Source organism: Hemicordylus capensis, chromosome 5, assembly GCF_027244095.1.
Source record: "Hemicordylus capensis ecotype Gifberg chromosome 5, rHemCap1.1.pri, whole genome shotgun sequence".
NCBI lineage: Eukaryota > Metazoa > Chordata > Lepidosauria > Squamata > Cordylidae > Hemicordylus > Hemicordylus capensis.
In genome coordinates this window covers 122,590,888-122,606,106 of record NC_069661.1, presented here as the reverse complement: position 1 = coordinate 122,606,106, position 15,219 = coordinate 122,590,888, and the positions used below count along the sequence as shown (strand labels likewise).

At 44.3% G+C, this 15,219-nt stretch overlaps 1 protein-coding gene across 6 annotated transcripts in view; it reads right to left on the bottom strand.

The window, feature by feature from the left end:
- Nucleotides 1-15,219, bottom strand: part of EVC (EvC ciliary complex subunit 1) — a 50,463-nt gene that overhangs the window by 29,226 nt on the left and 6,018 nt on the right. For all 6 annotated transcript variants that reach the window (XM_053258006.1, XM_053258008.1, XM_053258009.1 and 3 more), the window contains exons 5-11: nt 13,187-13,271; nt 12,047-12,145; nt 8,448-8,585; nt 6,438-6,596; nt 3,963-4,179; nt 1,944-2,092; nt 1,532-1,630 (exon numbers count right to left, since the gene is read on the bottom strand). In XM_053258006.1, the coding sequence (XP_053113981.1) occupies nt 1,532-1,630; nt 1,944-2,092; nt 3,963-4,179; nt 6,438-6,596; nt 8,448-8,585; nt 12,047-12,145; nt 13,187-13,271 (946 nt within the window). The remainder of the gene's footprint in view (nt 1-1,531; nt 1,631-1,943; nt 2,093-3,962; nt 4,180-6,437; nt 6,597-8,447; nt 8,586-12,046; nt 12,146-13,186; nt 13,272-15,219) is intronic.

Genomic DNA, 15,219 nt, shown 5'->3' with positions numbered 1-15,219 from the left:
CGCTGAGGCAGTCCTCCTCCTGCACTGCTAGGGAAAGGAGTTGGGGGGGGGGCGAGGCCAAACATCACAGGCTTACCTTGCTTGCGTTGCCAGGCGAAAGCTCTCTCACCAACGGGGCCTCCTTGTAGGGAAGCCTCCGATTCTGGTGCCGCCACTTGTGTCCTGCTATGGTGGATTGCTGGTGGCATGAATTGCGCCCAGTCTCCTCACCGGTATCTGGCCACCAACGGGGCCTCCTTGTCAGGAAGCCTCCGATTCTGGTGCCGCCACCTGCGTCCTGCTTCGGTGGATTGCTGGTGGCATGGATTGCGCCCAGTCTCCTCACCGGTATCTGGCCACCAACGGGGCCTCCTTGTAGGAAAGCCTCCGATTCTGGTGCCGCCACCTGCGTCCTGCTTCGGTGGATTGCTGGTGGCATGAATTGCGCCCAGTCTCCTCACCGGTATCTGGCAACAGAGAGGACCGCTGTGGCCTACAGGCGCCAGCAAGGTCATCTGATACATCTGCCATTTTCCTTACAGGATTTGCGCAGTCCCAAGTTTTTGGCGGGAACAGGCGCTGATGGGCGGATCTCTCCCTAATAGCCAGGAGTCCGAAGGTCTTTTTAGCGGACATCGGCCAAAAGGTCGGCAAGAGGTGAGGAGAGGTAACGAATAACAGAAAGGACAGTAGAAGAACAGATATGATTTTTTTTTTAAAAAAATTTAAAATTATTATTATTATTATTTTCTTTTTTCTTTAGTAACTAGAGAGAACTAATAGTAGTAGAATACCAGGTGAAGAATAGATTGAAAATAGTCAAAAACAATAGGAATATAAGCAGAAGAAAAGAAGAGGCCTAGTTAACTAGGCCAAAGCCAGCGAGCTGTAATGCGAGCCTTCTGGAGCAAAGGCAGGAAGTAGAACTGAGGAGATCCGCCCACATGCACTGGGTTAAGGATCTTCAAGTATGACTACTTCCTGCCTTTTGGAGCATGTGGGGGGGATGTAATCCCAAGCTTGGGTGACCTCCTACACCAGCCGAGAAAGGCAATTCTCTGAGCGTTGGTTTGACCAAGTGGCATGCTTCCCATGGTGGTTGGTGGAGGCTGGGGCAGGAGGAGTGGAGCAGAAGATGGAGTATAATTTTAACTGCCAGCAAACGTTTCCTCTGCCTGGCATCCTGTGCACACAATGAGCTGTGAGCCCCACCTCTCCGATGGCCTATGTGCTTGCATGATGGTCATCTGAGGGGTCAGCACAGCAAAATGGAGCAGGTGCTTTTATGGTACACCTCTCTGCCTTGTCCCATCCTCCACCAGCCACCACTGCATGCTTCCTAGTTTATATTTAATTATCGCTCCCTCTAGATCATTTCCCTTAACTTAGCAGAGACACAGTGTTATGTATAACTAAGGGTACAATCCTAAACTCACTCACTCGAGATACATCCCAATGAATACACTGGGATTTGCTGCTGAGTAAATGCTCATAGCATGAACCCTATCCCAAGAGAGCCTTTGTGGCTGAATGGACTGGAGAAAAACATCACCTTATAGACATCTGCCAGAGCCTCACAAATTTCACAATCACTCTCTTCTTCCAGGTTACATCGTGCTTTTCTCTGGCATTTTGTCATTTCATGATATGCCTAAAATAAAGAGGAATATTAACAAAGAATACTGTAAAATCTCCTTTTTGGAATAGCCGAAACCATCATCATACAAAACTCCTGCTAGACAATTTTGATGCCAGAGTCTCCTCCTAACCTAGGATTCGTAACTAAGTAACTATTCCAGGACTCAAACTTGAATTAAATCCATTGCTTTGTGGGAAAGCATCAGAACAGGGGGCTCACTACTACTACTACTTCTTATTCAGTGGATACAAATTCTATCTTTTCCAACAATTTTTTGTGCAGTAATTCTAAAAAACGCTTAAGAAGAATTAGACATTTTCCTAACCTTCAAAAATTCATCAAGGCTTTCCAGTTGCTTGCTTTTGCTGAGGAGGTCTCTTTGCTCATCTTCCTGAAGTTCTTTAAGGCATTCTATTTTCTTTGTGTGACTCATAAGGTATTTTTGGATTAGATCTTTACCTAGCTGAATGCATTCTGGAATACAAAATGTGTACAATTTATTGTTATACCCTCAAGGAGTTGAGAGAGAGAGAGAGAGAGAGAGAGAGAGAGAGAGAGAGAGAGAGAGAGAGTGAGAGAGATCCAGCCATGCAACCTTCAGAAAATCCATTCAACTTCAACTTACAAATGATCACCTATTTAAAATTCCTTGGTCTAAGAAGTGAGTTGGATATATGTTTGAAGAATACTATACTTAATACTATGAAAATTAAGATAATTTTTATTATTTAAGCTTTGTTTATTATTTATATAATGCTCTTCAACAACAACAAAAAGTTCTCAAAACCATGTATATTGAAATGTAAACTTTGAGAACCTCTGTTGTTGTTCTTGAAGTGTGATATATAAATAACAACAATACCAGTCACCCAACCTAGCAGCAGTGCAGTCTTTCCCTTCCATGCCATAAACCTCTCCCGTCCTGGCTTCTGCCTATTCCGTCCTATTCCAGGACTGATTTTAGGGCAACTGAGCCAGTTTTTCTGCCTAGACTGCAGGTGGAGAAAGCAAGAAATAGAGGAAGGATAAGCAGGTAGGTAGCAGGGAAGAGCCTCCTGCAGTATAGGTATGCTGCTGAGGCTGTGGCTACTAGGCCAGCAGAGTTCCACTGCTAGGTCAGGAGGACTGGACAGCCCTCCTCTTCTCCTTGAGCACCAGTTTCCACCTTTCTCTCTGCTACCACCAGCTGCTGCTCCAAGGAGGAGAGGTTGTTTTAGATCAGTGATCTTTACTATTTTTCAAGAGGGGGCCACTGTGGCAAAAAAAACAAAACACCTCTACACAAAACCCTTCAATGTGAGAGCCATTTCCCACTGTGCCGACCTTTGCACAGTCCTGTGCTTTTCTCAGTGCTGGGAGGGCCCTTTAAGAGAGAGGGAACCAGTATTCCCTCTAACACTGATTCCCAGATGTTGTTGACTAAAACTCCCAAAATTCTCAGCTGCAATGGCTTTTGCTTGGGGATTCTGGGAGTTGTAGTCAACAACAGCTGGGAAAACCTGTTAGAGGGGAAACTGGAGGAAATCCTCTCTTAAATGCTCTATGCGGGAAGGGCTGGGAAGGGCTGAACTTCCCAGCACTCTGAGCACACCTTGCAAGATGGATTAGGGGCTCAAGAGGGCTCTGTTCCTCCTAAAGGAGCCCCCTGGCCCTGGGCACAGCACTGTACAGTGAGAATGGTTGTCTCTGCAGGGTGTCAGGGGGACTCTGCAGGGCAATCAGCTTTGATGTCCAATAAGCAAGTCAGGGAGCTGCAATTAGGGTTGATGGGGGCCACCAAGCACACAAGCATTGGTATGCATTTCTTTTCAAATTTCAAAAAATTGGACAAAGCCATTGTTCCAGTAAATGCATAACAGAAAGGTATGGCTGACATCCAGACTAGCATTATGGACATCAAGTAATATTTTCCACACTCAATAAAGGAGAGGCCATTTCCCCCTTCTCTCTACAACTCTCTGTGCCTCCTGGAAATAAGTCCTTAAGGGCTGTGGGACTCTCAGGGACATATTTTTGGACAGCACAAAGGGCTGCAGAAGGAAGCAGGAAAGAGGCAAAAATGCCTGCCCTCATTCACACGAAAAATGTTATTCAGTTAGTGCAACATTAGTCTGGATGTCAACCACTGTGCAGCAATTTTATTGGATGCTAAAGAAATCACAATAAACAAGAGTTTGAGGAAGAAATTAAAAAATGGGAAGACAATGGGGAAAAACTCACATATGTACTGGTTTGGGAGGAACATTGGATTTTTGGTAATAAATGAGTGAGCCAAGAATATCAGTTGCAGAGATAAAAGCAAGCGTGGAAGCACCTTGAGTCCAGAAATCCTCTGTAAACTCACCATCTTCATAATGTTCCACATGTTCCCAAAATACTTTATGGATGCCTGTTAAAAGCTTCTCCCTTTGTTTCACAGTGAGGTTGTCCTTTTTAGTTAACTGATCCAGTATATTTGATACAGCTTTGAGTCTGCATTTACTTTCTTCCTGTATCTGTTTTCTCAACATATTGATAATTTTCACCAGTTGCTCCCAGTTAAACATTCTTTCTTGGATGGCCTGAAATAAATTTTATTTTACATTAAAAAGCGGATATCTACTGCAACCATATGTTTGAGAAGCTTTGCAATGTATCAGATTGTGCTGAAGCCCCATTTAACTACAATTGCAAAAAAAAAATCCCCCCCCACTAGTGTAAATTCTTAGTTAAATAATAGCCGACTCCTATCAAAGGTTCATTTAATTCCCACACCATACAGGTCCTCAAGGGTGCAATGTGGGGCAACGTCAGTAACCAAGTCATGGGACCAGTTTGTTTTTACAAATATATTAATCACTTAAAAGCATAGAACACAGTCCTGGATCAGATGACATCGGTGGTAGAGGATTCTATGGGTGGAATTACAGATTACTGCTGCCAAAAATGGAGCCCTGTGTCATCTCCTTCCCTTCTTCCTCCCCAGAAACCATGAAATACAAGAACATAAGAACAGCCCTGCTGGATCAGGCTTAAAGCCTATCTAGTCCAGCATCCTGTTTCACACAGTGGCCCACCAGATGCCTCTGGGAAGCCTACAGGCAATTGCTGAGGGCATGCCCTCCCTCCTGCTGTTGCTCCCTTGCACTGGTATTTAGAGGCGTCTTGCCTTTGAGGCTGGAGATGGTATGTGATGTAATGCCATTGCACACACCACCCACCACCCCCATTCACTGGCAGAGGAAGTCAGCCGGCGGTCCATGTTCCTCCCGCTGGTGCCCCCCCCGCCATGCCCCCTGCATCTGACATAATCTGACATCAGAACCTGGGCCACCACCAATCAGGGGCTGCGCCTGGTGCCACAGCCACACCCCCTGCGTCATACATCAGATGTAGGGGGCGTGGCTTCATCCACAAATGGGGCCGTGTTCCCCGTTTAACAGCAAATACCGGCCAGCTCTGTGTTTGCAGCATGGCCGGGAGCTTTTCTCTCTGACTTTAAAGGGAGCATCTGACCATCTGACGCAGGGGGAGCAGCGACTGGGTCGCCCCCACCCCAGCGCCACATTCACAGCGCGGCCAGGAATGTTCTCCTTGCCTTTAAAGGCAGGAAGAGCAGCTCCTGGCCACACTGCAAACGCAGCGCTGACCTGTATTTGCTGTTAAATGGGGAATGCAGCCTCATTTGTGAATGAAATCATGCCCCCTGCATCTGACGTATGGCGCAGAGGGTGTGGCTGGGGTGCCAGGTGCAGCCCCCGATTATTGGCGGCCTGGGTTCTTTGAATCCATTTGCTCAATGGTGGCTCCGCCCTTGCCCCAATTACAGAAAACTTAGAGCAGAATGACATAATTCAGAAAGTCCCTGGTTTGAAGTTTGCCTCAAGCATGGGCTAACAAGATGGCCAAAGGCAAGTCATACTCAGCCTCAGACCCCACACTTGCAATACAGAGATAACAATAAATGACCTATCTTTTAGGGTTGTTGTGACGATGACAAGAACAGATTTCCATACCGCTTCCAAACATAAAGGGACATCACATACAAGTATTGTTTTTTGGGTTTTTTTGGTCTTATACTTTTTATTCAATTTTCACAACACAAAAGGACAAACACAAATGATATAAACACACACAATAAAGACTTCCATCTCATCATTGGAACAAGTGTTGTTGACAATAACCGGATCTTGCCTATAGATTAAACATTCTCTCCCCAGTAATTCATATAAAAAACAACTTTAGGGTGTTTTTAAGACATTTGTTATTAGCCCTCAAAGGCCTGACAAAAATCCATTTTGTGATGTATTTTTAAATAGACAAGAAGAGGGTCCCATTCTTTTTTAAATTCTTCAAATTTATTTCTTAGTAGTGATGTTAATTTCACCATTTCTGCCAATTCTAGTACTTTAAGAATCCAATCCTCTTTAGACGGGCATTGACTGTCTTTCCATTTGCCAAGTATTGTTATTTTTTAACTACAGAATATCTGGGGAGAGAGCAAGAGATGGTATACGGTTTCTGTTTTTAGTGGCAGCCACAATGCATCTTCTGCAATGTGTACTTCTGCTCTAAAGCCCTGGGGAGCCTTGTGCAGTAACCTCACCTGAACAGGTCATAGTGACCGGGTGATCTGTGTCTCTAGCTAAGGCAGAGCCTTCTCTTACAATAGCCCTTGAGGTCTGCTGCAACCCCAGAGGATGATGGGCTTTGGGAAGACAGGCTGAGGCATATCCTGGGCTGGGCTAAGATGTCAACACAACAGCAAGGCTTTGACTGACACAAATGATGCACGCCCTCATCTGCATATCAGTTTCAGCATAAGGCTTGCATACTTTACCATGGTCTGCAAATCCTGAAATTTCTTCAGTAACTCCTCCACCCAAATCATTTTCTCAGTCAGGCTCAGCATGATTTTATTTGCTTTTGCCCTTGAGCACTTTGATTGGTCCAGGAAAAAAAGCAAGGCTTGGTTGGTGTGTTTCCAGAAAGCTTCCATCTAGGAATAATGGATTAAAATAAAAGTGTTTGCATTTATGATCAGGAACTGAAACACAAAAAGAAAAAGCTAAAGGGTGAGGTTAAAAATAAGGCTGTAGGTCATACAGACATTCAGGGATGTTGTGCTCCAGAAACAAGGAATGCAAGGGTGCTACCAAGAATAAGGGTTTTTTTTTTCAGATGAGAAGTGGACAAATTCAGCATGCCTCTAACCACCCTCAAGAAACCCAATAAACTTCCGAGGAACTGCATGGTTCCACAGAAGATAGGTTGGAAATCACTGGAGTACGGCCAATCCTTATAGTTTGTAACACCTGTAGGTGTTCAGCGCAGTTCCGTCCAAAGCAGAAATAAACCGGACTGCAACCTGGCTAAGCACAACAGGCCCAGAGGGATCCCCCAAAGCTGTAGGACACCTGGTATTCATTGACACTTCATGTGCAGGGAAAACACACTTTCATCATTTTACGGTGACATGAGTGACTTCTAGGCATAAGGTAAAGGTAAAGTGTGCCATCAAGTCAACTTCGACTCCTGGCGCCCACAGGCAACAATCTTTTAAAAAACAACAATACCCATATCTGTTCTCTGGTATCTGAGTAAAAGCAACATATTAATCTCATACATGCACTAAGATATTGAGTAGACAACTCAAGATTATCAAAATGATTAAGATACAAGTTGTTCTAGTAAGAACTAATTTGCCTATGTTCCTTTCACTACCCCAACAACTGGACTAAATTTGGTTCAAATTGGTTAGATGGTCCACAAGATAGACCACTTGCGCCTCAAACATTTGCATGCCTGCCATCTTGAATTGGGGTGAATGACGTCATCACAGACGATGCCACTGAGATGTTCCTATGTGTCCCTACAGCTGCAGCAAATTTGGTTCAAATCAGTTTGGTGGTTCACAAGTTAGTCCACTTGTACCTCAAATGTTTACATGTTACGCATCTTGAATTAGGGTGGATGACATCATCATAAACTATGCCATTGGGGAGTCCCTATGTGTAACTCACTACAACTGTACCTAATTTGGTTCAAATCAGTTAGACCAGGGCTGCTCAACTTTGGCCCTCCTGCAGATGTTGGCCTACAACTCCCATAATCCCTGGCTATAAGTCACTGTGGTTGGGGATTATGGGAGTTGTAGTCCAAAAACAACTGGGGGGGATAGGTTGAGCAGGCTTGTGTTAAACTGTGGACAAGTTAGCCCGCTTGCGCCTCAAATGTTAATGCATCTGCCATCTTGGATTGGGGAAGATGGCAGCATCAGAAACTACACCAATGTGGCATCCCTATGCGTTGCTACAGCTGTAGCAAATTTGGTTCAAATTGGTTAGGGGGGTCACCAGTTAGTCCACTTGCACCTCAAAGGTTTACATGTCTGCCATCTTGAATTGGGTGGATGACATCATCACAAACTACGCTGTTGAGGTGTGTTTATGTGTCCCTACAACTGTACCCAATTTAGTTCATATTGGTCCAGGCAGTGTGAGGGGAGGGGGCACAGACACACATGGACACACACAGGGAATGCCGGGTGATCTCATAAGCCTATTGGAAAGTAGGCTAAAAAGGAGAAATAGTTCTAGACAATGCTAAAATATTATATTGTCTGAAAGAACTTTCAAACCTTCAAGCCAACAGCTCTCAAAAAACAAAGCAAAAACATTCTAACAGAGGAAGAATAACTTGTATCAAAAACAATCCCAACAGAGATCAGAGAAAAAGCTACTGATACCTATGATTAAGAGAACATTAGTGTACGATCCTTCTGAAGACTCATCAAAAGAAGATACAATGAAAATAAATGAGGAATGCTAAAAATGAAATGAGGACATACATTATCTAGGATGTGATCAGAATAGTCTCTTTCTTTCCTTTCCAAGTCATCCAAGGTCTGATACTCTGACTCATGAGTTCCTGACATCTCAGTGTTCAGAAGTCTGGATCGGAGCTGGTTTTGCAGTTCCTCAAATGCCTGTGAAGCAAACAAAACAAAGACTCATTAAATAAGAATAAAAACTTTCTGGACATATTTAATTTGCTAGAGCCAGAGTGAACATTTTTCTTTGCACCCCAAAATGCACTTCTTCTGCCGAAAACAAGGCAAGACAGTATCTGGGATGAAGTATTCCAAAACAGGTTCAGTAGCTCTTTCTCCCCAACAAGAATACAATCTAGTTCCATAAAATCATTGTATTTTTTTTACTTGACATATTTCTATCCTGCCCAACATGCATGTCTCTGGGCAGCTCACAGTCTTGAGAGTACCACTCTACATCCTACTCACTTAGAGATGATCTATATGTACTCTTATCCCCAGGCTGCTTCTGCCTCTTGTCGCCCTACAAGATTGTGAGGACTCATCTGGCAAGATGCACTACATGTAATATCTCAGATGTGGAGAGTCATTCATGAAAAAACAGCAACTCACAGAGATAAAACAACATGCAGAAGGTCCACATATCTAGTTGATGAAGGAGGTTCGGCTATGGCAAAGAATTCTGTGATCTCATAAGGTCCTGGGGCTGATCCAAAACCACAATGAATCTTGGACCTTTATTGGTGCATTCTGCCATAGCTTCCTATTGAAGCTTCAACATCTATCAGTTTAGCCAACCATGACACTACTTAGAAGTCATACAATGAAGTCATTCTAGTAAGTATGGCTTAGAAAAGACCAAACAGACTAGTATGCAAACTCCTGATGTCTGTAACAGCCACCATTTTGATACCACCAGGGTAGGTCGCATCCAGGTTGAAAAGCTAACCACCAGGTGTTCAGATTGTCATTTTGAATCAAGGATACTTTGGATGCCAGACAGGAGCAGGTACTAAGTTTGATGATCTCTCTTTAACATTTTGCTAAACAGTTTGCAACCAGAGATTAGCATGTGGGCTTTATTATGCAAATAGTTGGTAGCAGCAATGCCTTAAAGTGTAGACATAAGAAAAGCTGCAGTCAGCCTGAACTAATGAGGCTTTCCTTTCTCCCTTCCCTCCCTCTTGCCCTCAGGACCACAATGGGCCTGTTAAAAATTTCAGTACAAACAGCCAGCTGCCTATTGCAGCAATTACATTTGTATACAGACGAGACAGGGACATTCACATGACCTGCCGAGCAGGTGGGCGGGAGGGAAGGGGGAAGGCTATTTTCAAGACTTGCCTTCTCCCCAGTCACTGTTGTTCCGGTGGCAGCACACTCCACACTCCCACAAGATCAGCTCTGCTCCATGCTGATTGCAGGGCTGATCACTCTGAGGCTGGGACTCATCGTCCCGGTCACCGGAAATCCCACAATGCACTGCATAAGCACACGGGGCATTGTGGGGATCCCCCCCAGCTACAGGCAGGCGCCTGTCAGTATTGCAGCACCAGCTGAAAGCAACTGGCGCTGACAGACGATCCATCGAACAGGGTTAAGGGAGTGCTTGCTCCCTCAACCTCGTTTAAGAGTCAGGCTTCCTAGGAGGGTTTGCTGCTGAGGGAGTCTTGTGCCTCCCAGGGGTTCTCACAGGCAGCCAAGCCTGGACTTCGTTGCCTTAGCCCAGTCTTGGCTAAGACCTTTGAGGAATGACAAGTCCTGATGCCTTATCTGCATGGTTGACTTTGCCTCTCTCTTTTCAGAAGGAACGCTTTAAACCAAAGGCATTTCATCTTTCCCTCTTTTCGTATTTCATTCCACTCTGTCAGTTCCAGGCATACCAGAAGGTTCATTCAGACACTTGTGAGAGCCGCTGCACTCACAGTTACAGTTCCCAAAGCAGGGAGGAAGTCCCGTCCCAGAACTGTCACTCATCTCCTTGAGCTGGATGCTCAGGGTTGTGGTGCTTCCCCCTTCACACAAACAGCACCGTCACCAAGCTTGAGGGAGTGAGTGACAGCTCCAGGGCGTGTTAGTGGGTCTGCGTGAATGTGTGGCAGTAACCACCCTTAGTGACTATGCTTGGCTGTAAGTGGGAAAATTAGTTTCAAATAGTTGGGAGGGCTACAGGTCACCTCCAGTCTCAAAGGCAGAATGCCTCTGATTACCAGTTGCAGGAGAGTAACAGCAGGAGAGAGGACATGCCCTCAACTCCTGCCTGTGGCTTCCAGCGGCATCTGGTGGGCCACTGTGTGAAACAGGATGCTGGACTAGATGGGCCTTGGGCTTATGTTCTTATGGATGCAGACCAGCAAACAGCTATATTAACCTTAAAACACTAGGGAAAGTAGGGTCGCAGTATGGATGCGTTGGAAAGGACCAAGAAAGTGGACAAGTGCCTTGAAAACAAAGGGATTGCTTTATTGGGGGTATTAGGGGCAAATAGAGTGATTAAGCAGGCGATTAGTGCCTCGCTAATGACAGTCTTTCCATAAAAGAGTTTGGCAGATTCTCTGGAAGTGGCTAAGGTGGCTCCTAAAGTACTTCCCCTCCATGTCATAGCACTGGGAAGGGATGAAAGAAAGGTTCGAGGTGAACGAAAGAGAAAAAACAGAGCTGTTTTTCATAGCTATCGGCAATCTAGGTGGGGTTCTTCTCTCCAGTTGGCTCAAGCATGTGGCTAACTATGGGGTGCATGTGAGCAGCATGCCCAAGTGTGTTCAGAGTAGGAGGGGTGCAAGAGATTGATGCCTTCTTTTGGGAGGGTTTTATAGGTTAAAAAATATCCTGAGGCACGATTGAAGAGTTTCAGTGGAGGAGACTGATAAGGAGGAGGGTCTCATGATCCAAGAGACCCGCCTGGGGAGGGTGAGCGGGGAGAGTGGGCTTAGCTCGCTCTCCCCGCACACGAGCAGGGCGGTAGCCTTGGGTGGCCGGATTGGCCGCCCACACGACTGCCGGCTCCGTGATGGAGCCAGCAGGTGCTGGGAGGATTGGGGGCCATGCGGCCCCCGGAAGCTCCAGTATGCCCTGCGCAAGTCTAATCTCAGAGTAACAAGTTCCAAATGTCACTCATTCTAAATGGTTATCTCATTGTCTGATTGCCACAAGAAAGTGGCCAGTATAGCACAGAGGTCAACATGCTTTATTCCCAAGTACCTATTCTCTCTTGCAAATGTCTAGAGTTCGGTTTAGCCCCAAATTCTCTTCTAGTATTGTGCCACCCACTTTGATGTTATTGCAAAGTATAGAAAGCAGAAGATTTTGCAACATAATAAGTGGAAATATTTACTTATGTAGAGCAAATAGAAGCAATCTAAAACATTCTGTACCCTTCACAGATCAGATCTTTTCTCCTTGTAGCCTCGAGAAAGACTGTATAGATTTAAATTGTCTTAAGACAGGTAGACCATTTGTCACAAAGCCATTTATCGGGGATAACAAGAAAACAAGAATTTGGGGTGGAGGAAATCTCAGTGTTCAATCATATAATCTTCTCAAAGAGTGCATCAAAATTAAATCATTGTAATGAGATTAATGGAGAAAGTTTACTTTGCTCAATTATCAATACTTACCATTTCTTGTTTATGAAGGATATTTTCATACAAATTTTCTGGAATTTTCTTTTTAAGATGCAAATTTGCTACATACGTTCTGAAAATATGAAGAACTGCCTGTTTTAAAAGACAGCACAGATAAAAGCTGAGCAGTATGACAAGGTAGAACTATCCTATTTACTTTTTTCAAAGCTGTATTTTAAATTATTCACGAGAATGAGCCAACACTGGAGTTAACAGATTCCAAACTAAGGGGAACAACCCAGCTTTTCTGCTCTGCTCCAGGGCAGGAGCAGCCTATTTTCAATCCCATTCTTATCCTACTAGCAGGTCATCTGCACACAGAGACCGGATGCTAATTTCTATAGCATATGGGTAGGGTTGGTTGGACTGAGCTCAAAAGCTAATGAACAACCCCAAATCAATGTAATTAAATGGTCTTAAATAGCTTTTGGATGAAACAAAACAACTTGTTTCATGGCATAATGCTTCACGGCAAGGTAGCTCTAATTTCGTCTGCAGACTGCACAACTTTTTTCTTGCTTGGCAGCCATTTATCCAGTCTGAGGAAAAGAGTAGCTCTTTTCTTTCTTGTTTTTCACTGAATTTCTAATGAAACATCCCCCTATCTGGTATGTGTCCCAAACAGATCACTTTAGTCCTGTGCCTTTCTGTAGCTTGAGAGGCAAAGAAGTATTATTTGCTATATTTGGACAATCTATAATCCCTTCCAAAGAACTCAGAGCAATGTTTCACATTCACAACAATCTTGGGAGGTGGGACAGAAAAAGGAGAAGCCATCTGCCCAAATTTGCTTTTATAGAGCTTCGGAGTTGGGCAGAGATATGAACCTGAGTAATCCATATTCAAATACTTGACCCACTTCATCACCACTGAAGGCTTCTAAATAGTTCTCCTATTTGCTCAAATCAGAGGCAACACTACCATGAGGCAAGGCAATATGGTTGACTCAAGCAGTGGATTTTTCACTTTTAAGGATGGCAAAATGACAGAGAGACAGATCTGACTTACAGGGCCCAAGATACTGTGAATTTCTGGAGCACAAACCACATTTAAATGAAAGAGCACAGTGACAAGGTGCCATTTGCTTTTTCTGCCTCAGGCACAAAAATATCCTGCACCAGTCACAGCACCTACCACATATTTTTCTTTCCTTTGTTCTGCATCCAGAAGATGGAGATTTTTCAAAAAGAGGCTGTACAAACACATCTTTACATCAAATCTAAAAACCCAATAAAAGCATTTTATTAACAGATCTAACAACACTATACATAGAATTTTTAAAGACACAGTTCAAACAAACCTATTCAACAGGATTTATATTTATGGACTTAATCTTGTGTGGTCTTTAAAACTTTGAAAATCTATCTGTCTATCTATCTATCTATCTATCTATCTATCTATCTATCTATCTATCTCTCATATTTCTCTGCTGCCTGATAAGTACATCTCTAGGCGGTATACAACATATAAAACAATACTTAAACATCAGCACAGATTAAAATATCATCTAGAAGGAATGGGGGTGGGCTCATTATCTTCCAACTATGCTTGAACTATTATCTGCCATCTACCAAGATCAGGTCATGTGATAAACTATGGTATTCACTAAAGTATTAATATTAATGCTAATATTATGGTAATTATATAAAAGATAAACAGAGTAATATTGCAGCAAAGAACTGACTTGGATCTCTCACAACTCAGTTGCAAGGAAGACAATTACTTTGAATCCTGTGCCCATCTTTGAAGCTCAGTTTAGACTGAAACTGGGATTTTGGGATAGGGATTGAGCCACAGGATGAAGTATGCTCTGCCCCATCCCTCTCTACTAGCCAGCGTGATGTAGTGGTTAGAGTGCTGGACTAGGACCGGGGAGATCCGAGTTCAAATCCCCATTCAGCCATGAAACTAGCTGGGTGACTCTGGACCAGTCACTTCTCTCTCAGCCTAACCTACTTCACAGGGTCATTGTGAAAGAGAAACTCAAGTATATCATACACCGCTCTGGGCTCCTTGGAGGAAGAGCGGGATATAAATGTAATAATAATAATATACTTGTTTGAGGTATTAGGTGTGTGCGAGGGTCAACAACCCACATTAAATGCAAATAGATATGCTCCAAAATATACTGTTGAGAACCCAACAGAGTTTCACAGTGCATTGAGAAGACCTGTCATTTTTATTTTAACCAGAACTGAATAGAGGGGTCTGTGGGTATGGACTCTGCAGGATAAAGGGAAGGTATGCATGAACCTACCAGGCACCTAATGGCGCAGCGGGGAAGTAACATGCCTAGGGAGCAAGAAGTTGCCAGTTCGAATCCCCGCAGCAGTGATATAGGAAGATGCTGAAAAGCATCATCTCATACTGTGCAGGAGATGGCAATGGTAAACTCCTCCTGTATTCTACCAAAGAAAATCACATGGCCCTGTGGTCGCCAGGAGCTGACACCAACTTGACAGCACAACTTTACCTTATGCTTTATGTGTGAACCTGCAGTCCACACCCAATCCCTAAATCCCGGTTTCAATTGTAAATCTGAGCCATCCCTTAGTATTTGCCTTGCTAAAATTTAGATTATGGGCAAGAAAAATACATGCTTAATTTTATGATCCATCAACACAAAACTTCAAGCAATGTGACCAGCAAGAGTGTTGCTGCCCTCTGGTGAGCATGATGGGTTGCTGCCCAGCCTTCTTCCCAACTTCCAAGCTGCAGATGGGAGTGAGAATAATCTCCATGTGCAGCACACTTCCATCCCTGGAACTGGGGAGGGGGCAAGGAGGGAGGCTGGAGGCTCTTTGGCCAGTGTGTTCATAAGGTGTTTGGAGTGTCACACAAATGCAGCACCCAAAGCTAATCTTAGTCTCCTGAGCTGGAAGGGGGAAGAGGAGGGGCTTCCTGTGGCTCTGTGCTTGCTGGGTGCTCAGAAGGCCAAGTCGACAATCCCTTCATCTCCTCACTCCAGTTCAGAACTAACGGGGAAAGGGGAGGGACATTCTTTGGCTGCAGGGCTTGCAAGGCGATTGGACTACCTGGGAAATAAAGAGCCAAGGTAACCAGTGCCTTGTCTCGGTCTCCAACATAGACCTAGAGGGGGAGGGGAGGGGCTTGCTTTAGCAGCTGTGTTTGAGGCTCTCAAAGACAAGTCCACACACCCCTTTCCG